Source organism: Callionymus lyra, chromosome 10 (genome assembly GCF_982586985.1).
Source record: "Callionymus lyra chromosome 10, fCalLyr1.hap1.1, whole genome shotgun sequence".
NCBI classification, from domain to species: Eukaryota; Metazoa; Chordata; class Actinopteri; order Syngnathiformes; family Callionymidae; genus Callionymus; species Callionymus lyra.
In genome coordinates, this window is record NC_141827.1 from 28981561 (window position 1) to 29005882 (window position 24322).

Consider the following 24322-nt stretch of genomic DNA (forward strand, 5'->3'; position numbering starts at 1 on the left):
GTGCTGTAAACACAGATGCGTAGAAACCAAGTGACGTCTGAAGCTGTGAAAAACTCTCTGATGTCGAATCTGCTCTGAGATGAAACGTCAGTGAAACATTGATGACTTCAAACCGGAACACAGAGTTCTTCTCTCCTCGGCTGAACTTTCAGACTCTCTGAGAGTTTGGAATTCACGCGGCAGAGCAGCGGACGCGATTATCCCAGCTGTTGTTGTGGCAACAATTTCCGGACAGTATTCTCTCCCGCGGGGGCGAAGCCGTGATGTCGGTGGAACCGAGCAGCTCTGTGTCGAGCTCTGACTTTCTCTGGGCCTGCTTTGGCAGGACTTGTCACGTGGATTATGACCGGCTCAAACAACCCAAAATATTCTTTCTGAAGGACAAAAGAACAACAGAGGTTTATGAAATACACCGTTGAGTACAAACTTTTGAGGCCTTGTGATGTAACATGTTCCTGAACTACTGGAGCCTCCATTTTAAAACCAAAGTACTTTCTAATGTCAAAAAATATAAGAAGAAAACTAGGTAACTGTCATATATACTGGTATAAAGGTACAATAAAATATCTCTTCTACTACCCTTTCTACGACTACTATTACCACTACTAGTACTACTTTTTACCACCCCTAGTAAGTTAGTAAGCAAGGTTTTATTGTAAAGCGCCTTTAACTAGTACCACTACAACTATTACCACTGCTAGTACTACTAATACTATTACTTCTATCACCAACACCACTACTACTACTACTACTACTACTACTACTACTACCTCTAGTACTACTGCTATGACTAGTGCTCCTCCTACTACTACTACTACAAAAACTATTAATACCACTATAGCTACTACTAGTACTAATAATACTAATAGTCCTTTTACTACCTCTACATATATATATATATATATATATATATATATATATATATATATATATATATATATATATATAATGTACACTACTACTAAAAGTAGTATTTTATTATTTATATTTAAAATTAATCGTAATTTATTTATATCATTGTTATCTTTTATGTTTTTTTTAATTATTATTTTATTTATAATTAACAGCATTTCTTTCTTTTCATTTTTACTTCAGAATGAATTAATAAAATATATTAAATTAAATTGAATTATTCTTAAATTAAATTAAGATTCTTGATCCAGGCCACAATATTTATCGTTATTAAGTGAGAATTCTAAATTCAAAGTTAAAATCCTCAGAATTACAGTTCACCATATGGAAAAAAAAAAAAAAAATCTCACTTTAATGCCAGAAATCCGAGTGTGTAATGTGAATTTATTAGAAAATGTCATAAATAAGTGTCAGAATAAAACGTTTAATTTCAAAAATAATTCCAATAAGTAAGTAAGTAAGTAAAGCATCATTTTTTCTGTCCATGCAGTCAGAAGGTGGCGATCTTGGCATTAAAAGGTTTCATTAGAGAATAAGGACAAAGCCTCATGAAGCTCATCGTTGATCATTTCTAAAGGTTGTTGGTTTCACTCCAGAAGCTGTTAACTCATCATCTCCTCTGGAGGGCTGTGATTGGTGCTCTGAGGTGACGTTGTCATGAGGTTACCTCCCCTCCCCCCCTGTCTGTCTCACCTCCACATTTGAAATGTGTTTAGAGTTTGAGTGACAATGACCTGCTCACTGCTCTGCATCAAGTACAGGTGAGGCCTCAGGTGTGTGTTCATGTGTGTAAAAGTTTTGTCAAAGTGTCTTTAGATCTGAGAGGTTTGTCGTTTTACTGGAGACTCTGTGTTTTGGTCTCAAGGACGTAAATGTCGTCGATCCGGATCCCACCTCAGCCGGTCGGGTCTCTTCCTTGAAGCCCACTTCCTGCTCACAGGGTTTCTTTCTGTGTCCCTGCAGGAGGTTCTTCCAGACGGCTCACTTCTACGTGGAGGAGAGCAACTCTCCCAGAGTCGTGGCCAATGAGAGCATTCCGTTCATCCCCATTCCAGGTGAGTTCTTTCATCGCCAAAATGTTCACGTGGAAAGATCATGTAAAGACCAACAATTATTTTTGATTCATTTGTGTTATTATTATTAATTAATATTGTTATATCTTCTTATTATTCGTCCTGCTTCTTTTTTGGAACTTTTCACACCCTGCACCGTTGAACGCATACAAACACAAAATACATCAAAACGTGAGGCTCGATTGGACTCGCGCTGCTAGAGTTTTTCTCGCAAGAATATACATTTTTAGCGACGTAAGTTGCAAAAAACTGGGACGAGGCCCGAAAAGTCGCAAATCTATGAAGCTTTTCCCCAAACATCTACTGCTCGGGCATACATTCACGTGGAAACAACGTCAAAACTTAAAAATTTAGATAAAAGTCCAAATTATCAACGTGGGGTTTGATTCTTTTGTAGCTTTCATGGTTTTACCAGCACGGGGTGAAGCGCACAGCCCACTCTCGCCATTCCCCGGCGGGGAATCGTCTAGTCTTTTACCTAGTATGCATAGTATCCTAGTATTTATTACTAGTCACTACGCATAACTATTCTTGTTTTTAGTACTTTTGTCTTTTATAAACATATTTGGAAAAAAACAACAATAATAAAATACTTACTTACTTTACTCACTACAGGTACTATTATTGGTACCAAAAATACAAATAATTAGCTAGTCATTTTTACTACCTCGGCCACTACTGGTACTACTATTCTTTCTGCTAGTTCTATTTGTACTAATACTTCTAATACATTAGTTATCCTGAATACTATTACATTATACTACTATTTCTACTCTTACAAATACTAATAATAATTACTACTACCCTAACAATTACTATTTTTCCAATACTAAATTCTCTTGTGTCTCCTGCTCCTCAAATCTCGCCTGTCTTCTGTGAAGCTGACAGCAATGCATTGTTGAGATTTTTCATTGACAAAATTAAATTGATCAAAGAGAAAATCTCTCCCCCTTTGTTTGGAACCCCCTACTGTCTCTGAGCCCCTCCTCTTGGTCTTCCTTCACTGCTGTATCTTTGGGTGATATTTCGGCACTAGTGAACAAGATGAAACCCTCCTCTTGCTCAGATGACGTCCTTCCTTGTAGGCTATTTATCAAAGTATTTGATGTAATTGGCCCCTCGGTTACCAATATGGTGAACCTCTCCCTTTCCACAGGGGTTTTTCCCAATGCATTTAAACATGCCATTGTGGAGCCTCTGCTCAAAAAAACAGGCTTAGACCCAACTGACCTCAGTCATTTCAGGCCTATTTCTAAGCTCCCTTTCTTGTCCAAGATGTTGTTGAAGGTGGTGTCTGAGCAGCTGTCTTTGTTCCTGGATCAGAGCGACATTCATGAAAAGTTTCAGTCTGGCTTCCATAAACATCACTCTACGGAGACAGGTTTATTGAAAGTGTCCAGTGACATCATGATGTCGGCTGACTCGGGTAAATTCACTGTTCTGATTCTCTTGGATCTGTCCTGACTGAGGGATGAAGTGGGACTGTCTGGGTCTGTGTTAGAATGGTTCTCATTTTACCTTTCTGGGCGCAGTTTTAGTGTATCTGCAAATCAAATGAGGTCTGAATTAGCAGATCTGTTGTGTGGAGTTCCTCAAGGTTCTGTTCTGGGTCCTTTATTGTTTTTGCTGTACTTGATTCCCCTTGGTAAAATCATTCAGAGATTTCCTGATGTTTCTTATCACATTTTTGCTGATGACATCCAGCTCTACTGCTCTTTTGATCCAACTGAGCCCAAGAGGCTGTACAGCTTAGTGAATTGTTTGATAGAAATCAAACAATGGCTGAGTGAAAACACTTTACAGCTTAATGTGGACAAAGCTGAAACTCTGGTGATTGCTCCTGATGATAAGATTCCAGGGTTGAGTCAGTACTTGGGTGACTTAAGTCAGTCTGTCAAACTGAGCCTGAGAAACCTGGGTGTTGTATTTGACAAAGACATGTCTCTTGTTCAACACTGCAGAAAACTGACCAGAAACGGTTTCCTTCAACTGAGAAACATCTCTAAACTTAGGAAAATGTTGTCGGAACATGATCTGGAGCTTGTAATCCATGCGTTTGTGTCTTCTCGCCTGTACTATTGTAACAGTTTGTTTTCATGTCTTAACAAGAAGGAGCTGTCTCACCTGCAGTTGATTCAGAACTCTGCAGCGAGAATTCTGACTTGCTCCACTAGAAGAACTCACATTTCTCCGATCCTTGAAACTCTTCACTGGCTTCCAGTTTCTTTCAGGATTAACTTTAAAATTCTGGTTCTTACTTTCAGAGCTATTCATGGTCAGGCTCCTCCTTACATCACTGATCTGATCCAGCCTTACACCCCAGCTCGGGCTCTGAGATCTGTGGATCAGAATCTACTGATGGTTCCACGCACACGGTTCAGGACCAGAGGAGAGAAATCCTTCCAGGCTTTGGATACATCTTCCTCTCTCTTTGCGTTTGATGGAGTCTACTGACTCCTTTAAGAAACATCTTCAAGACGTTTTTATTTGTTCAGGCTTTTCCTTGATTTTCTGGAACTCCTGTTGTGTTATCAGTTTTATCTTGATCTTTAAAATATATACTTTATTGAGTATTGTTTTGATTGTTTAAGCGCTTTGTGAACCTGGTCTGGAAAAGCACTATACAAATAAAAATTACTTACTTACTTACTTACTATACTATACACACTTACATACTGCTACAATTTTTACTTCTTCTGACTGTTGTTTATTTATCTGCGTCGAGAAAAGATCAACAATTCACACGTTCAAAACTTCCTACAGCTGTTTAGAATTATTATTATTATTATGCTTTAGTCTTTTTTTGTACAGTGTCGAAAAAGCGTTGCATAAATTAAATGTATTACTATTATTATTATCAAGTAATTGATACGAAACGTTTATTTAGCTTTGTTCCTATATATATATTAACTACATATATATTTAACTAAAACCTTTTTTATTTTATTCTTATTAATTTTTTTTTTTTTTTTTTTGGTATTTTTCCTTTTTCTTTTTTTTGTATTTTGTTTTTCTTTCTGGTCCCTGAAAATGATTTGAAAATACATTAAAATGAAATGCATTAATATTGCATATTCTAAATAAATATACTATAAAACTAGATCATATGAAATTAAGTAACTATTTCCCTTTTTTCGCCTTCATTTCTTTATTTTTATTTTACTGTTTAATTTAACCAATAATCACAAAAATGATGGGGAATAATGCAACATGTTTGTCTTAAAGGTTTGTATCACACGGTTTAAAATAACATTATAACTCAAAACGTTAAACGACTCGTTCTCTGGGTTCATGTGGCAAAATGAATTTCCTGCTGAACGTGGTGTAAAAATCCGCTGGACTCTGTGGAAGCAGGTGAGGATGAGACGCAGCTGGAGACGACGTGAGGTTCATGCTCTCACAGCTGAGACTCTACTGTTGGTGCTGGTGACCAGACTCGTCCCTAGGGTGGGATTTTCAAATCACACAAAGAGCTGAACGACGAGACCCTTTTGTTGCAAAAAAAAAAACCAAAACCATCCGTTTGTTATGTTCGGAATGTTCTGATCGTAAACTAAAGTCCTCTCGTTGTGTCTGTTAGACGACATGGAAGCCATCCCCGTCAAGCAGTTTGTCAAACACATCATGGAGCTGTACAAGAACAACCTTCAAGGCTTCTCTGAGGAATTCGAGGTACACTTTTTGTTGGTATTTTTAACTGCGACACAAAAAATCTGATTAGAGTCGAGTTATGAATACAAGTGTATCATTTTTTTCTTTGATCAAATAAAAAAAACTCCTGATGACGCTTCATGAAGCATTTAATAAATCCCTTTTATTGTCAGAGCTCAGTAGTGGGCGTTCATGGCCCACAAATAACATGAGGTTTTGCCTTAATATTTTCTTAATATTGAAGCTTCACGAAGTCGACACAGTGGATCCTTCTTTTCTACTTTTCTTTTTTTGGGGTTTTCTTACTATTGTGAAACTGAATGTGTCTCCAGGAAGTCCAGCGTTCCACCAGCGACCTGAAGATCACGTGGGAACATTCCAACCATCCTGACAACAAGCACAAGAACAGATACATCAACATCGTGGCGTGTACGTTTCACACAAAGGCAATATTTTTTCTTCGATGTTGTTTTAAATATGTTTCTTAGTTGTTTTTTTTCGTCCAGACGACCACAGCAGAGTCAAACTCCGAGCTCTGGCAGGAAAAGACGCCAAACATTCAGATTATATCAACGCCAACTATGTGGACGTGAGTCTTGCTTCTTTTATTACTTTTGACGACAAGGTTATGCGTTTGTCGGTTAGAAAAGCAAAATGAAAAAAAATCTGAAAAAAATCTTACAAGGCTTGAATATCAATACGACAGAAACAGTACTAAGAGGTTTTTCATTCATGTTCCTTACTAAATGTTTCTGGTCTAGGTTTTAAAATTGTTGGTGGATATTGTTTCATTTTTGGCGGTAAACTGTCATTTAAATTTCATATGAAATGAGGTCATTGTCAGAGTAATGGACGGTCTGGATCAGAAAGGTCCTCTGACTCCATCTATGCGAACCACATGATCAAAATAATACAATAAAATGGATGATTTAGAAATGTTTTCTATGTTTATTTAATAATGTAAGTATTAAGTATTACTTTATTTGCGTTACTTCCTTTGATCTATGTTGTTAATATTTGCACTTTGTCATTCTTTGCACTTTGTTTTTGCTTTTTTGAACTTTGTTCTTGTTTTTAATGAAACTACTGTCTATTTGATTGAAGCCTCTTCTATTTATCCCTTTTCATGGGTATTGGTTTATGTTTTATATCATGTAAAATTAAATAATTTTGAAAATAAAATATTACACAATTAATTTTATGGCAAAATACCATTTTTTTGTAAAATATATGAAATGCTTCTGGTCTTTAGATTATTTAAATTAAATTGATTTAAAAAGCGAAATCAAATAAAATTAATACTGTTTTATTTTTTTCTATCATGTGTTTGTCTTTTCCTTCTTTTGGCTTTACGCCTCAGTGCTCAAGTCTGGTCTAGATGCTTATTGCAGTACTATACAAAACTAGTCTGTGTAGTCATAAACACAGTGTGGTTGTGGAAAAAAAACAAAGAAACCAAAATGAAAAAGTGGATTTTCAGGTCGATCCACATTCTTACCCTCACATGTGGTCACGAGAGTGAAAAAATAAACAAGATCCCAGATACTCTCGGCCCATGTTAGCTTCCCCTTCTGGGCGGCCAAGAGAGAGAGTAGAGTAGACATCAGGGAGAGGCTCAGACCAGATCCATCATCGACCTCAGAGATGAGTTCTCTGGAGCCAAACCAGGACACGACACAGGTTCTTCTGGTATCACCCGGATTCTTGGAAGATTTCTCTGTACTTTAGAAGATGAGTTTATTAATTTAAAAACTGCAGCAAATGAATATTTGACTGCATCCTGCCAGGAAGTGAAACAAGGTTAAAGTTTTCTGATACAGTCTAGACTTTGTAATGAGAACAACTTTAACTGTCAACACTAAGACAACATATTTTCCAGTTATTTCAACAAGAAAATTGTTGTAAAAAAAGAAAGTTGTTTTTTTCAGTTTTTAAACACAATAATTATAATGTTTTTTTTAAGCCTTCGGGTCACCTTGACCCTGAGATAAAACAAAGGGTACAACTTCACTGCTCGTCGATCTCAACTGGATCTTTGAGCTTTTGCAACAAAGTAGCCGTATTTGAAGAAAATGAATCTCTTAAATTGAAAATAGTTTGAGAGAAAACTGTGATCTCTGCTGTTTCTTTTTTTTCTATTTATTTTAATATTTTAAAAGTACACAATATAACTAGAAACTAGAAAAATAATCAGAATGCAGAACAATTAACATCTGTTAAATAAGCATGAGTTAAGGCAAAAACCAGGTGTTACATGCATTTTAATAAAAATGACACAAAATAAAAGTTTTTTTTAAATTAAGTTGGTGTTGTTTTTCAACCCTGCCTTCAATGTCTAGACTATTTTATGATAGTTTTTATCACAAACATTTTTTTTTCATAATTCTCTACTAGGATCTAATATCAACTTGGAAAACCCCCCGAAATTTAATTTAATTTAATCACTGATCTTATTCTTTTAAATAGATGTGTAAGAAGCTTGTGGGAATTTATCTTTGCGAGACCCATGTACTGTTTCAGTTTTGTTTTCAAGAGCGAGAGAGAGAGAATATGTTTGTTTTTATATGTATCATAACCTTAAACTAAATATAAGTAAGTAAGTGAGTAAGTATTTTTTATTTATATAGAGCTTTTCCACACCAGGGTCACAAACCGATTAAACAATCAAAACAATATTCAATAAAGTATATACTTTAAAGGTCAAGATAAAACTGATAACACAACAGGAGTTCCAGAAAATCAAGGAAAAGCCTGAACAAATAAAACCATCTTAAGATGTTTCTTAAAGGAGTCAGTAGACTCCATCAAATCATCAACAGCCTGAAAAGATTTCTCTCCTCTGGTCCTGAACCGTGTGCGTGGAACCATCAGTAGATTCTGATCCACAGACCTCAGAGCCCGAGCTGGGGTGTAAGGCTGGATCAGATCACTGATACAAGAAGGAGCCTGACCATGAATAGCTCTGAAAGTAAGAACCAGAATTTTAAAGTTGATCCTGAAAGAAACCGGAAGCCAGTGAAGAGTTTTAAGGATCGAAGAAATGTGAGTTCTTCTACTTGAGGGGGTCAGAATTCTCGCTGCAGAGTTCTGAATCAACTGCAGGCTCAGTTTGACAGACTGACCAAAAACACCCAAGTACTGACTCAACCCTGGAATCTTATCATCAGGATCTATCACCAGAGTTACAGTTTTGTCCAGATTTAGCTGTCAAGTGTTTTCACTCAGCCATTGTTTGATTTATAGCAAACAATTGACCAAGCTGTTCAGCCTCTGGGGCTCAGTTGGATCAAAAGAGCAGTAGAGCTGGATGTCATCAGCAAAAATGTGATAAGAAACATCAGGAAATCTCTGAATGATTTTACCCAGGGGAATCAGGTATAGTCAAAAACAAGGACCCAGAACAGAACCTTGAGGGACTCAAAACAACAGATCTGCCGATTCAGACCTCATTTGATTGGCAGATACACTAAAACTGCGCCCAGAAAGGTATGATGAGAACCATTCTAACACAGACCCAGACAATCCCACTTCATCCCCAAGTCTTCTCAGCAGGATCTGGTGATCAACTGTGTCAAAGGCTGAGGACAGATCCAAGAGTACCAGAACAGTGAATTTACCCGAGTCAGCCGACATCATGATGTCACTGGACACTTTCAATAAAGCTGTCTCCGTAGAGTGATGTTTGCGGAACCCAGACTGAAACTTCTCATGGACGTCGCTCTGATCCAGGAACAAAGACAGCTGCTCAGACACCACCTTCTCCAAGATCTTGGACAAGAAAGGGAGCTTAGAAATAGGCCTGAAATTACTGAGGTCAGTTAGGTCTAAGCCTGGTTTTTTGAGCAGAGGCTCCAAAAAGGCATGTTTAAATGCATTGGGAAAAAGCTCTGTGGAAAGGGAGTGGTTCACCATATTGGTAACCCAGGGGCCAATTACATGAAATACTTTGATAAAAAGCCTACAAGGAAGGCATCATCTGAGCAAGAGGAGGGTTTCATTTTGTTCACTAGTGCCGAAATATCAACCAAAGATACAGCACTGAAGGAAGACCAAGAGGAGGAGAGGGGCTCAGAGACAGTAGGGGTTCCAAACAAAGGGGGAGGGAATTTCTCTTAGATCAATTTAATTTTGTCAATGAAAAATATCAACAGTGCATTGCTATCAGCTTCACAGACGACAGACGTGATTTGAGGAGCAGGAGACACGAGAGAACTTTGAGGTTTTTCTTATTGCTCCTACTACTTTTCTGATGTAATCAGATCTAGCAGTTTCCACCATCTCATTGTAAGGTCAACTACTGTGAAAACTCACTCACATGTTTCAAATGTTGAAGTCTTTCTCTCCAAGATGCAGTAAATCCCTCATAAAGTGACCATGTTTTGAACGTATTACTTTATAAAGTTGCTCTGAAATCTGGGCGAACGAGCGGTTACGAGAGCGGAGTCCATTATGATGTGTTAATGGCTTCACTCCTCCTCCAGCCTGCTCTAATCACACCCCACTTTGTTTATACAACGAGTCCCTTGGAGCTGGAGACTTCCGGGATTGGTGACGCGTGGTGACAAACCTTGATGTTTTCAGTGGGCGGGGCTTAAGAACATTTTTTAATGGAACTATTTCAATGAAAAGAGAGTTTTGTACAAACAGACTGATGATACAGTAGAGTCCAACATGTAAGACACACTTAACCTCAACATGGTGTTTCTAATGTTCTTTCTTCTCAGGGTTATAATCGTCCGAGAGCGTACATCGCAGCTCAGGGTCCGCTGAAGTCCACCTTCGAAGACTTCTGGAGGATGATGTGGGAGCAGAACACCAGGATCATCGTCATGATCACCAACCTTGTGGAGAAAGGACGGGTGGGTTTTCACTAGCACGTGCTAAGATGCTTACGGCGGCCATTGTTTAGGAAACGTAAAGCGTTTTGGTAAGGATAATAAAGTCAATAGTTCTGCGTCATCGTTCACAGAGAAAGTGTGACCAATACTGGCCGATGGAGAACAGTGAGCAGTACGGAAACATCGTGGTGACACTGAAAAGCACCAAAGTGCACGCCTGCTACACACTTAGACACTTTTTCATCCGCAATACAAAAGTAAAAAAGGTAAAAATTAAATTTTATTGAAGGTAAATTCATGTTATTAAATACGTTTCTTAATGTTTCAGGGTCAGAAGGGGAATCCAAAAGGGAAGCTGAACGAGCGCATCGTGGTCCAGTACCACTACACCCAGTGGCCCGACATGGGAGTTCCCGAGTACACACTTCCTGTCCTCACCTTCATCAACCGGTCGTCGGCGGCCCGAGCCGCTAACATGGGGCCCGTGCTGGTTCACTGCAGGTACGGAACCACGTCTCGCTCCCGAATGGGTTCAGATGGTCTAACGTTGAGTTCCTCAGCGCCGGCGTGGGTCGCACAGGGACCTACATCGTCATCGACAGCATGCTGCAGCAGATCAAGGACAAGAGCACCGTCAGCATCCTGGACTTCCTCAAACACATCCGCACTCAGCGCAACTACCTGGTCCAGACAGAAGTAGGACTTGAAATTAATATTTTAAACAACTGTATTTAGACATATACTCGAAAATGAACACAACTTCAGACTCTCAACAGAAGATACTAAAATCTTAAACAGGTTTGATTATATTTACATACATGTGGCGCCTGGATTTATTTTGACTTAACGACTGTCAAATGTTTTAAAAATGTTCTATTCCTCAGTTTTTTTTCTACTTTTTTAATTTGATTACTTTCAATTTCAGGAAGTGTCAACTAGGGTTGTGTATTGTCAAGAATCTGGCGATACGATACGTATCACGATACAGTGGAAACGATATAATTTGATATATTGCGATACAGTAGGAACCAAGATATATGTAGTATTGTCGAGTACTTGACTCTGGTGTTGCAGAATTTACTGACCACATGACTCTTGACGAAGTCGTAACTGCTTTAATTTGTCTTTAAACCAAAAGATGTCCAAAGATCAGGTTTTGAAAGCTGCTAGACTCACTGTATCCTGTCGTCCTCAGTCCATCGCCAAGATGTCTCGCGATTTTCATTGTCCATTTAGCTGCGGAGGATCTATTGACTAGTGGCCTGAAGTGTAATTGCAACACAAAAACTAAAAAAGGCAATAAATATTTGCATGTTAATAGTAAAAAAAAATCGAATTATTTCATTTCATACACACTTTTTTGAAATATAAACCATAATATAACTATTATAAGAATTTAAAAATTATAACAGGACTGTTTAATATTGATACTATATCATGAAAAATAAACTTCCTGATGTGTCGAAATAGTGTCAACATCACTTAAACTTTTGACAATGTTAATGTTCAATAAGTTAAACTTCATTTAAAAAGCGATGAGTTGATTTACTATTTTTAATATTTCAAACCAACCAAACATAACCAGTGTCTTTTTAGTCACTTTTCTACCAAATGATAAGCACAACATCCAGGTCTTTTTGAGCTTGTTTGTTAGCACCTAAATCTGATACTGAACTGAACGGAAAATAATCTTCTTTTTTTTTTAATTGTTGAGACTAGCATTTGTGGCTAACTATTTAACTCAAGCTAAAGTACAATGAGACAAAATTCCTTTATTAGTCTCTCAAAGGAGACTCATTTTCCAACTCTAACTTGAAGGGTTTGCAATCTCACTCCCTCTCATTGAACTTAGCTGCGGGCATTGACTAATTTTTCTTTTTTTTACTGTATCAGCAGTTATTTTAGCTAAAAAGATCCAGTTTTCTTCGATGAAACGTTTTGAGTTTTCTCAACAGCCTCCGGGTATTAACAACAATGTAGCGACGGGATTATCGAATACTTTAAGACACAAAACCATCATAAATAATTTCCTACTGTAGTGTTGAATCTAAAGTTGTGCTCCAGTAGGATCTTAGCTCAATTTCAAACAATCTGCAATAAGAAATGTCCAAAAAAATTGTCATATTTCAACGCGATGTATCGTTCGTAGGAGCAGTACGTCTTCATCCACGACGCTCTGGTGGAAGCCATCTCCAGTCGGGAGACGGAGGTTCCTGCCTGGCAGCTTCACACCTACGTCAGCAGCATCCTCACGCCCAACCCCGCCAGTAACACGCGACTGGAGAAGCAGTTCAGGGTGAGTTCACATGTCTTTGTCGATTTTCATCTTTAAAAATAAGATAAAGTGGCTTGCGATACACTTGCTGGACTGTAGGCGGCAGCAGTGAGCACAAGCGATCCACTTTTGTTTGGCGTCTGATGGTGGTTTCTAAAGGTGCTGAACTGGAATCAAAAACATTCCTAAACCGTCTCTTCTTCTCTCTCAGCTGCTGACTCAGTGCAACACTCGCTTCGTGGAGTGTTTCAGTGCACACAAGGACAGCAACAAGGAAAAGAACCGCAACTCATCCGTGGTTCCCTGTGAGTTATAATAAAAAAATATACATTTTTGGATCAGAATAGTTGGAATATTCACACTGAGACTTCTATAAAAACCCATTTCCATCTTCTGATAAATTAATCCTGCTGTGCAGAAGCCAGTTGCCATGGAAACAGAATACGTAGCGTGTTTTATCTCGACTTAAATAATGAGCTTCTGTTCTTGAGTCTCTTCCATCTTTCCATTCGCAGCCGAACGAGCCAGAGTCGGACTCGCAACCCTGCCCGGCATGAAGGGAACCGACTACATCAACGCGTCCTACATCATGGTACCGTTATGGACGGGTTTTAAATCCAACCTTCGTACAGGAATAGATTGAAATCCTAAAACTGGTCTTCTGTGATTGGCAGGGCTACTACAGGAGCAACGAGTTCATCATTACCCAGCATCCTTTGCCGCACACCACCACAGATTTCTGGAGAATGATTTGGGATCATAACGCTCAGATTATTGTCATGTTGCCAGACAACCAGGGCTTGGTGAGGGTCTCCTTGTTCTGTTTAATGTGGATTAATCTTTGCTCTCATAACAGCTGAACACGTATGTAGAGAAATGTTACACCGCCCCCTGCTGTTCACCTCAGGGATTGAAAGGCTCTTTTTTCTCAGATAACATTAGGATATTCTTTCTACAAAACATCAGTATTGTACAGGACCCTGGACATGACATGGTAAAAAAAAAGGGATTCACAAGTATTTTGTGACCACAAATTAGTATTTAACGACCACGATTAATTATTTTGTTACCAAAATGTAGTGTCCTTGATAAAGTATTTAGCAATCACAATTTAGTATTTCATAGTTTCGATTAAGTATTAAGTGACCACAAAAATATTGGGCCCCCAATTAAGTATTTTGTGACCCAGATTGAATATATTGTGATCACAATGAAGTATTTGTGACCACAAATGAGTCTTTCATGGCCTTGGTTAAGTATTCCTTTACCCCAATTAAATATGTTGTTATTATGATTAAGCATTTTTTAGACACAAATAGGTATTTCTAGCAAATATTTAGCATTTTGTAAATACAGATTAGTATTATGTGACCACTTTTAAGTATTTTGTTACAGTTTTAAGTATTTTGTGACCACAAATTAGTATTTCATGGCCACAATAAAAAAATTGTAATTATTGGTTTGATTTACATGAAGTCTCCGTAGAACTCTCAGGCTATAATATTAAGATGCTCTTAAACTACACAGTGTTGCCTTAGCAACCAGCACAGAGTCTATAAATGTCTTTAATGAAGACCCAAGTCACCATGAGGTTAAAACCGACCCACCAAGGGTCTGTTCCTAATTTTGCACATGCTGTATTTGGCAACAGAGGTTTCACTACATTGCAGTTACACTGTTCAGACACTGGAGGGAGACATAAACTATATGTCTATCTATATCTATATCTATTTTAACCTAAAACTGTGTATTTTATTAGGCGGAGGATGAGTTTGTCTACTGGCCGAGTCGAGAGGAGGCCATGAACTGCATCGCCTTCACCGTCACGCTCATCAGCAAAGACCGACTTTGTCTGTCCAATGAGGAGCAGATCATCATCCACGACTTCATCCTGGAGGCGACTCAGGTAAGTGTCCTCTCATCCCCGTGTGACGCCCAAGACGGTGCCGTGACCCCATTTGTTGCACTGGTGCGTGACAGGATGACTACGTGCTGGAGGTCAGACACTTTCAGTGCCCCAAATGGCCGAACCCCGACGCCCCTCTCAGCAGCGCCTTCGAGCTCATCCGGGTCATAAAGGAGGAGGCGTTGACCCGCGATGGCCCGACCATCGTCCACGACGAGTGAGTGGAGATTCATGATGGAGGGAGGAATGGAAGAGTGGAATAATGCATTCAAGAATGTAGACCTTAGCAGTGCTCAGGGGCCCCAATGTGGCCCTCATGAACCAGATCAGAAATATTTATGTTTTTTATTAGCATTATTCGTGTGTATTTTCGTTAAAAATGTTTTAGATATTTTAATGAATCAGTGTTTTGTTTTTTTATTTTACAAACTACTGTTTATTCTTATCTTTTCTTGTCATCACCACTAATTTTTTTTTTTTTTTCTTGAATCCAAAATTGCTAAAAAAAAAAAAAAGAATCTATATTGTTAAATATTTATTTCAAATATAAACTATGATTCATATTTATTGGTTACTTTATTTCATTAAAAAAAAATATATACAGTATATATATATTTATTGTTAATATTTCGATATTATTTGACATCCTGAACAACACAAACATATATTGACTTCAACATCTTGTTCTATTTCGTCCCTACTAACCGCCAGAGGTGGTGCTTCAAGCACTGAATGTATCCATCTCGCGCATGCGCAGTTCGAGTTTAATACCAACAAAGTCACCTGTGACCCCTGATGACCCCGGAAGGGGTATAACTTCCGGTGACATCAGAGGATCTGTTCCTTTTCATCTTCTCGCTGCGCAAGTAGCATGTCACCGAGCTAGCTCAAGGACTAGCTCTTTCGTTGCCGGTAGTCACGCGACTTCTGTCGGAGCTGCGAAACTTTCGCCCTCCAGAGACTGCAACGAACTCTCGACCCGGAGAAGTTGTAGCGGTTCGCCGTGGAAACGTCCGGAGATCGTCTTCGTTTGGCTGAGTACCAATTTTCTTTTCATTGAATATCATTACAACCTGTTGTGCTCGCCATTGGTTGTATTTTGATTTATTTCGGTGACGAAGTGGGTTCGCTCCCTCTCCCGACTTGTACTCTTTATTATATATCTTTGAATATCAGTACAACCTGCTGTACTCGCCATTGGTTGTATTTGATTTATTTCGGTGACGAAGTGGGTTCGCTCCCTCTCCCGACTTTGTGCTCTTTATTATATATCTTTGAATATCAGTACAACCTGCTGTACTCGCCATTGGTTGTATTTGATTTATTTCGGTGACGAAGTGGGTTCGCTCCCTCTCCCGACTTGTACTCTTTATTATATATTTTTGAATATCAGTACAACCTGCTGTACTCGCCATTGGTTGTATTTGATTTATTTCAGTGACGAAGTGGGTTCGCTCCCTCTCCCGACTTTGTACTCTTTATTATATATCTTTGAATATCAGTACAACCTGCTGTACTCGCCATTGGTTGTATTTGATTTATTTCGGTGACGAAGTGGGTTCGCTCCCTCTCCCGACTTGTACTCTTTATTATATATTTTTGAATATCAGTACAACCTGCTGTACTCGCCATTGGTTGTATTTGATTTATTTCGGTGACGAAGTGGGTTCGCTCCCTCTCCCGACTTGTACTCTTTATTATATATCTTTGAATATCAGTGCAACCTGTTGTACTCGCCATTGGTTGTAGTTTGATTTCTTTCGGTGACGAAGTGTGTTCGCTCCCTCTCCCGGCTTTGTATTCTTTGTTTATATATCAGTACAACCTGCCCTTGAGTGCCGGTGCAACTTTTTCACTCTTGGTTCCTAACATTTGTTGGTCACGGCAGTGTTTTCGCTCCCTCTTCCAACATTTGTACTGCTGCCTTTTCAGCTACCAAAGTGGATTCCTTTATATTTGTTGGGGACGACTGCGTATTCGCTTCCTATCCCAGCATTTGTGCTACTTCTATCCCATATGTGTAAACACTCGTTGGTGAAGGCTGTGTTTTCGCACCCGCTCCCAGCGTTTGTATACTCCTCTCATACATGTAAACACTCGTTGGTGAAGGCTGTGTTTTCGCAACCGCTCCCAGCGTTTGTATACTCCTCTCATATATGTAAACACTCGATGGTGAAGGCTGTGCTTTCGCCCCCGCTCCCAGCGTTTGTTGTTTTTCTCTGTGTGGCCTTCGCCCGTTGCTAACATGCTTGGCGGCCACTCCTGCTCAGTCTGTATGGCTTCTCTGCAGCCCGAAGATGGCCACGATATGTGTCCCTCATGCCTTGGTCTCGAACATCTGAGGGAAGGTCTTTCAGAAGATCCCTGCATGAACTGCAGCTTCATGCCCCAGGGAATAAGGGCTGCCAGACTTGCTGAGGTAGAGCAACTGTTGGGCCTCGTTTCGTTGCCCGAGCAGTTAACCTCAGCCCAGCGGCAGACTCCAGCTCAATCCCGCCGATCTAAACGGCGGGCTGCTGAGACTAGAGGCCCCACCTCTAGGAAGAAGGTTAGAGAGTCCGGACTTGCTTCCAAGGTGGACCAATTAACGGAGGAAGTTGATCAAATGAGATCCTTCTTCCTGGCCTTCAAGTCTGGGACTGGTGAAAGAGAGTTGGGTGATCTTGCTCCTCCTCCAGCCATCTTGGAACCGGAGGAAGATATAATCTCCATGGCAGCTTCAGCCACTGAGTTCGCCGAATATGGAGAGGAGGTGGTACCACAGCGTGTAGCCTCCCACGCCTCTGCAGCGGCCTCCCGTTCTTCAGCCCACAGCTCTACTGTCGGTTCTGGAGACGGCTCTATGGGGGCCATCATTCGTACGGCCCTGGCTCGCCTGCAGTTGGATATCCCGCAGGCTCAGCCAGCTTCGGCCAGTGCCTTTTTCAGATGCGGATCAGCTCCCGTCAACTTTACTGTGCCTCCATCTAACGAATATTTGAGGGAGTTGCATGCATGCTGGAGGGACTCAAGAGCCCTCTCTCGTGCAAACTCAGACGCCCGGACCCTGGCAGCCATGCAGGATGCACCCAAGTTTGGGTTGGGCCGCATACCAGCGGTCGAGCCGGCAATAGCTGCGTTAATTGTCTCACCTGATGAGGCGCTGAGACCGGATGTGAGGTGTCCTCGTTCCCAGTGTCGGGTGACAGATGACCTGCTCTCCAAAACCTATGACGACCTCTGACAGAGGCATGCAGGAGAACCCTCCGCAGTGTTCCAGTGGAACCGGGGGAACTGTTTGGACCTGCAGCGCTAGAGGCACTTGAACGAACTGTCCAAGCCAGACAAACTCAACAGCAGCTGTCCGGGCTTCGCAGGAGTCGGCCTCCTCCGGGCAGACCTAGGGGATCTTCAGCTCCCCCCCAGCGCCGTTCTCAGCCACAGGCTTACCCCAGAGGCTACCTCAGGTCTCAGCGCCCAAGCCCACAGCCTGCCCTCTAGGCAACCTCAGGCCCCACATACGGTCCGTCGTACCCCCAGAGCCTTTCGAGGCCGGGGGACCCAGCGCTGAGGCATTGGGGTCAGCGGTCGGCTGTTTTTCCCAACAGCAGCTCAGCTATTGGGCTGCTTCCACCCGGGACCCTTGGGTGCTCTCCACCTTGACCAACGGGTACAAGCTTCAGTTCCGACGCCGGCCCCCAACCATTGGCCGGGTCAAGATGACCATCATATGCGACCCGGCAAAAGCCCAAACCCTCACCCAGGAGTTGTCCGTCCTCCTGGACAAGGGTGCAATCGAGCAATTAGATCCCCTGTTACAGCCAGGAGGGGTCTACTCGACTTATTTTCTGGTTACAAAGAGAGATGGCGGACTCCGCCCTATCCTCGACCTAAGGGAAGTCAACAAGTTCCTGAAAGTCTTGAGATTCCACATGCTCAGCCCTGCAGAGGTTCTGCGCACTGTCTCCAGGCAGGAGTGGTTTACTTCAATAGACCTGAAGGATGCTTACTTTCATGTGCCCATAGCACAACACCACAGACGGTTCCTGAGGTTCGCCTTTCAGGGACGTCATTTTCAGTTCAGGGTGCTCCCGTTCGGCCTCTCCCTTTCGCCACGGGTATTTACCAGGGTTGTAATGGCAGCCCTTTCGCCCCTGCAGTCGCAGGGCATGAAGATCCTGCCCTACCTAGACGATTGGCTCATCTGTGCTTTGTCCCGGTCTCGGGCGACCCTGGACACCACAAGCCTCCTTTCCCATGTGTCTCGACTAGGTCTCAGGGTGAACTCTACAAAGAGTTGCCTAGTTCCCTCACAGAGGACAATTTTTCTCGGGATAACTCTCGATACAGTTTCAATGAAGGCCTGGCCTTCACCACAGCGGGTGGACGACATCGTCCGCCTCCTTCCCCTCTTTTGCAGGGGCACGTGGTTCAATACGTGGAGTTCCTACGACTCCTAGGCAAACTGACGGCTGCCGCCACCGTGGTCCCTTTGGGGCTGTTGTCGCTACGCCCCCTTCAGAGGTGGCTGAACGACTTTCATTTGGATGTCAGGTGGCACCGGCACAGGAGACTCAAGGTCTCACACCGTTGCCTTCTTGCTCTGGCTCCGTGGAGAGAAAGAGGTGTTCTCCTCCAAGGCGTGCAGATGGGTTTGGTTGCATTCCGCCGAGAGGCCATCACAACAGACGCCTCCCTCTCAGGGTGGGGTGCAGTGTGGCAAAACCGTACAGCCCAGGGGCTGTGGTCTGCTCGAGACTGCTCGGAGCACATCAATGTTCTAGAGCTACGAGCTGTGTATATGGCCCTGCAATACTTTCTTCCCTTCCTGAGAGGGCGACATGTGCTTGTGTGGTCAGACAATGTGTCGACCGTATCGCATATAAACCACCAGGGGGGCACCCGGTCTGCACAGCTTTTGCAAGCATCCCGGGACCTCCTGCTGTGGGCGGCTCCACGCCTGGCCAGCCTAAGAGCAATGTATTTGCCCGGGGACCGGAATCAGGTCGCAGACCTGCTCTCTCGGGGCAAGCCCCCATCGGGGGAGTGGCGGCTTCACCCAGAGGTGGTGCTCAATATCTGGGACACATTCGGCAGAGCAGAGGTAGATCTGTTTGCCACAAGGGAGTCGACCCATTGTCCCCTCTGGTTCTCCCTGAAGGAGGAAAGCAGTCCTCTGGGCCAGGATGCTCTTGCGCACGACTGGCCAGAAGGTCTCCTCTACGCTTTTCCCCCAATACCTCTGATATTCTCAACACTGCAGAGGGTCCTCCAGCAGGGTCACAGGCTGCTGTTGGTAGCCCCCTTCTGGCCAGGGAGAACATGGTTTCCACTGCTGCGCAGGCTCTGCCGCAGCTCACCATGGCGCCTCCCCGACAGGAACGATCTCCTGTCTCAGCTAGAGGGCCAGATTTGGCATCCCGACCCTCTTCACCTGCAACTATGGGTCTGGCCGCTGCAGGGCCCAACCCGCATCTGACGCAGTGTTCAGATGCTGTCTGCGACACTATACTAAACGCCAAGGCGCCTTCTACACGGCTGCAGTATGCAAATAGGTGGCAACTGTTTACTGCATGGTGTTCAGACAGGGGTGAGGACCCTGTGCACTGTTCAGTCCCAAAGATTCTGGAGTTCCTCCAGTCACTATTGGACAGTGGCCGGTCTCCTGCCACACTGAGGGTATACGCAGCAGCCATTCTACCCGAGCAACATGCTCGGGTAGATGATAACACAGTGGGGTCCCACAGACTGGTGTCCCTCTTTCTAAAGGGCGCATGGCGATTACGCCCCCCACGCACACAGCGTGCCCCAGCATGGGATTTGCACCTGGTGCTCGACGCTTTGTGTCTGTCTCCCTTTGAACCCCTGGCTCAGACAGAGCTGAAGTGGGTTTCTGCTAAGACTGCTTTTCTCCTTGCCATCGCTTCAGCGAAGCGTGTTGGGGAACTACATGCCCTGTCTGTGAGTGAGTCATGTCTGCGGTGGAGCTCAGACGGCTCAGGGGTTACCCTCTGGCCAAATATGGCTTTTCTCCCAAAGGTTCTGTCATTATCGAGCCTCAACCGTCCCATTCAAGTGGCACAATTTATTCCCCCGGAAGGGGAAGACAGGTTGGAACTGCTGTGCCCTGTGCGGGCTCTAAGAACCTATGTAGCTGCAACCGCAAGTTTAAGACGGTCGGACCAGCTCTTCATTTGCTATGGTGGCCCTAGGAAAGGCTGTGCTCTTTCCAAACAGCGACTGTCTCACTGGATCGTGGATGTGATTACCCATGCATATAAAGGAAGTGGTCACCCCCTGCCATTCGGGGTGAGGTGCCACTCTACCAGAGCGATGTCTACATCATGGGCAGCCCTACGCGGGGTACCCCTGGAGGACATCTGTGAGGCAGCATCATGGGCCTCACCAAGCACTTTTTTCAGGTTCTATCGGGTGAACGTCACCACTCCTCATCCATTAGGTGTGGTCCTGTTGCCCGACTCTGTTGCTTCCCCTCAATGAGGTATGTACTGGGATTCTTTGTGACCTTGTTGTTATGGGTCATCCAGTGCTTGAAGCACCGCCTCTGGCGGTCAGTAGGGACGAAATAGAACGAAAGTTACGTATGTAACTACGTTTCTATGAGTCCCGGATGACCGCCTCTGGCGGTCAGTAGGGACGAAATAGAACGAAAGTTACGTATGTAACTACGGTTCTATGAGTCCCGGATGACCGCCTCTGGCGGTCAGTAGGGACGAAATAGAACGAAAGTTACGTATGTAACTACGGTTCTATGAGTCCCGGATGACCGCCTCTGGCGGTCAGTAGGGACGAAATAGAACGAAAGTTACGTATGTAACTACGGTTCTATGAGTCCCGGATGACCGCCAGAGCGTTCTGTCACTCAGAATCATTGTGTTTTCGCGAGAAGATTCTGCAGGAACAGATCCTCTGATGTCACCGGAAGTTATACCCCTTCCGGGGTCATCAGGGGTCACAGGTGACTTTGTTGGTATTAAACTCGAACTGCGCATGCGCAAGATGGATACATTCAGTGCTTGAAGCAACGCCTCTGGCGGTCATCCGGGACTCATAGAACCGTAGTTACATACGTAACTTTCGATTTATTTATTTATATAATTTCTACATCAAATCTTCTTCCTGTTTTTGGACACCGACGCCTAAACACTGCCCTCTAGCTGCGGGCAGTGGGTCATCAGCATGTACCTGACAGGTGTTTGTGCGCAGGTACGGCGGCGTGTCCGCCGGGATGCTCTGCGCTCTCACCACGCTGTCCCAGCAGCTGGAGAGCGAAGGCGTGGTGGACATTTATCAGGTGGCCAAGATGATCAACCTCATGAGGCCCGGCGTCTTCACTGAAATGGTGAGGCGGGAGTCCTCCGTGGAAACTCTGGAAAGCACTTTTTGTTACCTTTAAGACATTTAGAATGCATATGAACCCATAATATACATTTAACGATTTCCTGAATCTTAATTCTGTTAATTTTCTAAATGTTACGGGGTGGTAGTGTTAGCCACAAGCTAAGCTAACATGTATAGCATTCATTTTTAAATGTCCTTCGGTTTAAATGAAACAGTTGAAAACATCATCTGTGTAAATGAATGAAATTGGGTGGGAACTTTCCTGCTTAAGACACTGGCTCCTGCCAGGGGTTTGAGTGATGTCATCTGCTATCGGTGTTACTCAATGACATTTTGTAATAGCCTGTGTTACAGGTGATTTTGTTGTGTGATAAATTCCCGTCTTATTCCACAAAAAAAGTTTTTAAAATAATACAAAAAAATAACTTTTATTTTAATTGAGATAATTAAATAATTAAAACATTTTCTAAGTTGGAACATTTTTTATTAGAAATTTAAATAGATATTTTATATTTTTTGGTAAAAAAAAAACAGCTTTTAAATGTTACATATATTTATGTTTAAAATGAACGGGAAAAAAAATCAAATTGGGTGGGAACTTGCCTGCTCAAGACCTTGGCTTAATGAAACAGTGTCTTCATAATAGAATAAACATGTAAGTGTTACAGGTGATTTCTATGTTACATTCTTTTTTTATTCAAAAAAACGAATTTTATTTTCATAAAGATTTATAAAGAAAGTTTTTTCTTAAAGATGAAACATTTTAATGAAAATTTTGAATTAATATGTTATATTTTTTTTGTAAAAAATACTTTTAACCCCGTAATGCTGAGTGTCGCGAATTCGCGACATACCGCTTCCATTAAGAATGCGCCAGAGATCGTGCGCGAGTTTCCCTAATGTTGGTTCATGCCTCTTCGATAGGAACCTAGGAACGTTTTGCAATCACTAGTTTCTCGTAGGACCAATAACATTTAAAACCACGTCCGGTTTACGATCGCGTTTTCTTCCTGGTGTTGCGCAACCCATTCAAAGTTGGAAGCGCAAAAGGATCGTCTTGTTTGAGGTAAGTTACCGTAAAAAAAAAATACACGTCTGCTTATTGTTTGTCTGTGGAACTAGGAAAAGTAAAATAAAGTAGTTTTGAACGTAATTTTTGAAGATATTTCAAGTTTTCGGTTTATCGCGAATTTGCGACATTCGTCCATAAGGGCTAAATTAATCAGTATGGCCAGATGCGCAATGGCGCAGTACACAATAATATATTCAGATGGATTTTAGCCGTCACACGCTTTCTATAGCAAAAACAATTCTTGTAACAATCTGTAATCATGTAGGATGTTTTATGAATTAAATTATTGACGTTTATTTTTCCTCAGGAATGTTTTATGGTAAGCGAACTCCTGTAGAAACCAGAGTTCCACCAGCTGAGAGTGAGGACATCTGTCTCAGTGAGAGTGGAGAAGTTGATGAGGAATACACACCTGCACAAGGTGGTGAAAATAGCAGTATAATGCTATAATATTGTATTGTACAGACTTTCAGCTTTTGTGTTGTAAGCCACATATTTGAGGACGTCGCTTTGAGAGCAGGTTGTGTAAAGTTCTACCTAACCTAACCTAAATAGAATAGTCTGCACTTTTCAATGGTGTTTTTTTTTTTTAAAACACCAGGTGACAGCAGTGAGGAAAGCTTCACTGCTGAAGAGGATGGTGAGCTTCCTAGTGTAGCTACTCCTGAACAAAAAGACAGAGTAGAGTGGGAAGAAATACAACATTACATCCATTTCAATGACAACATGGCACCAAACAATGACAGAATTTTCAAAATAAGGCCACTGATTGATGCACTTCTTCCCAAATTTCAGGCTCTTCTACAAGAGCAAATGCTCTGTGTTGACGAGCAAATGGTTCCTTTCAAAGGAAAATCAAGTTTAAAACAATATGTCCCCAAGAAGCCACATAAATGAGGATACAAAATATTTGTGCTTTGTGACACAAAAGGGCTGGTGCATTCCTTTGATGTCTTTGAAAGGAAAACTGACCCTGTGTTCAAGTGTTCTAAGTGCAATGTTCACCTGGGGATTCCTCGCACCAGAGAACAAACTGTGGGACCAGAAACGACCAGCTTATTAGTGACACGTCTGCAGCACGTCAGGTGACGCTTCTGAGGAAGACTTGAGTCACTTTTTTTTTATTGTTGTTTTCTTACCACTGTAATGTATATGTTGACATTAAAAAATAAAATTTCATGCCTAAGATGGGAAATGTGTTTTTATTATTTTTTGATCCTCGAATGCCTGTTGTCGCTAATTTGCAATTTTACA

At 42.0% G+C, this 24322-nt stretch overlaps 1 protein-coding gene across 2 annotated transcripts in view; it reads left to right on the forward strand.

Moving 5' to 3' along the window:
- Positions 1 to 24322, forward strand: part of ca16b (carbonic anhydrase XVI b) — a 149480-nt gene that overhangs the window by 123072 nt on the left and 2086 nt on the right. For both annotated transcript variants that reach the window (XM_087801891.1, XM_087801892.1), the window contains 15 exons: positions 1876 to 1967; positions 5566 to 5657; positions 5969 to 6065; positions 6143 to 6225; positions 10361 to 10495; positions 10606 to 10740; positions 10803 to 10975; positions 11035 to 11170; positions 12624 to 12770; positions 12961 to 13054; positions 13265 to 13341; positions 13424 to 13552; positions 14509 to 14655; positions 14730 to 14872; positions 21862 to 21997. In XM_087801891.1, the coding sequence (XP_087658017.1) occupies positions 1876 to 1967; positions 5566 to 5657; positions 5969 to 6065; positions 6143 to 6225; positions 10361 to 10495; positions 10606 to 10740; positions 10803 to 10975; positions 11035 to 11170; positions 12624 to 12770; positions 12961 to 13054; positions 13265 to 13341; positions 13424 to 13552; positions 14509 to 14655; positions 14730 to 14872; positions 21862 to 21997 (1816 nt within the window). The remainder of the gene's footprint in view (positions 1 to 1875; positions 1968 to 5565; positions 5658 to 5968; positions 6066 to 6142; positions 6226 to 10360; positions 10496 to 10605; positions 10741 to 10802; positions 10976 to 11034; positions 11171 to 12623; positions 12771 to 12960; positions 13055 to 13264; positions 13342 to 13423; positions 13553 to 14508; positions 14656 to 14729; positions 14873 to 21861; positions 21998 to 24322) is intronic.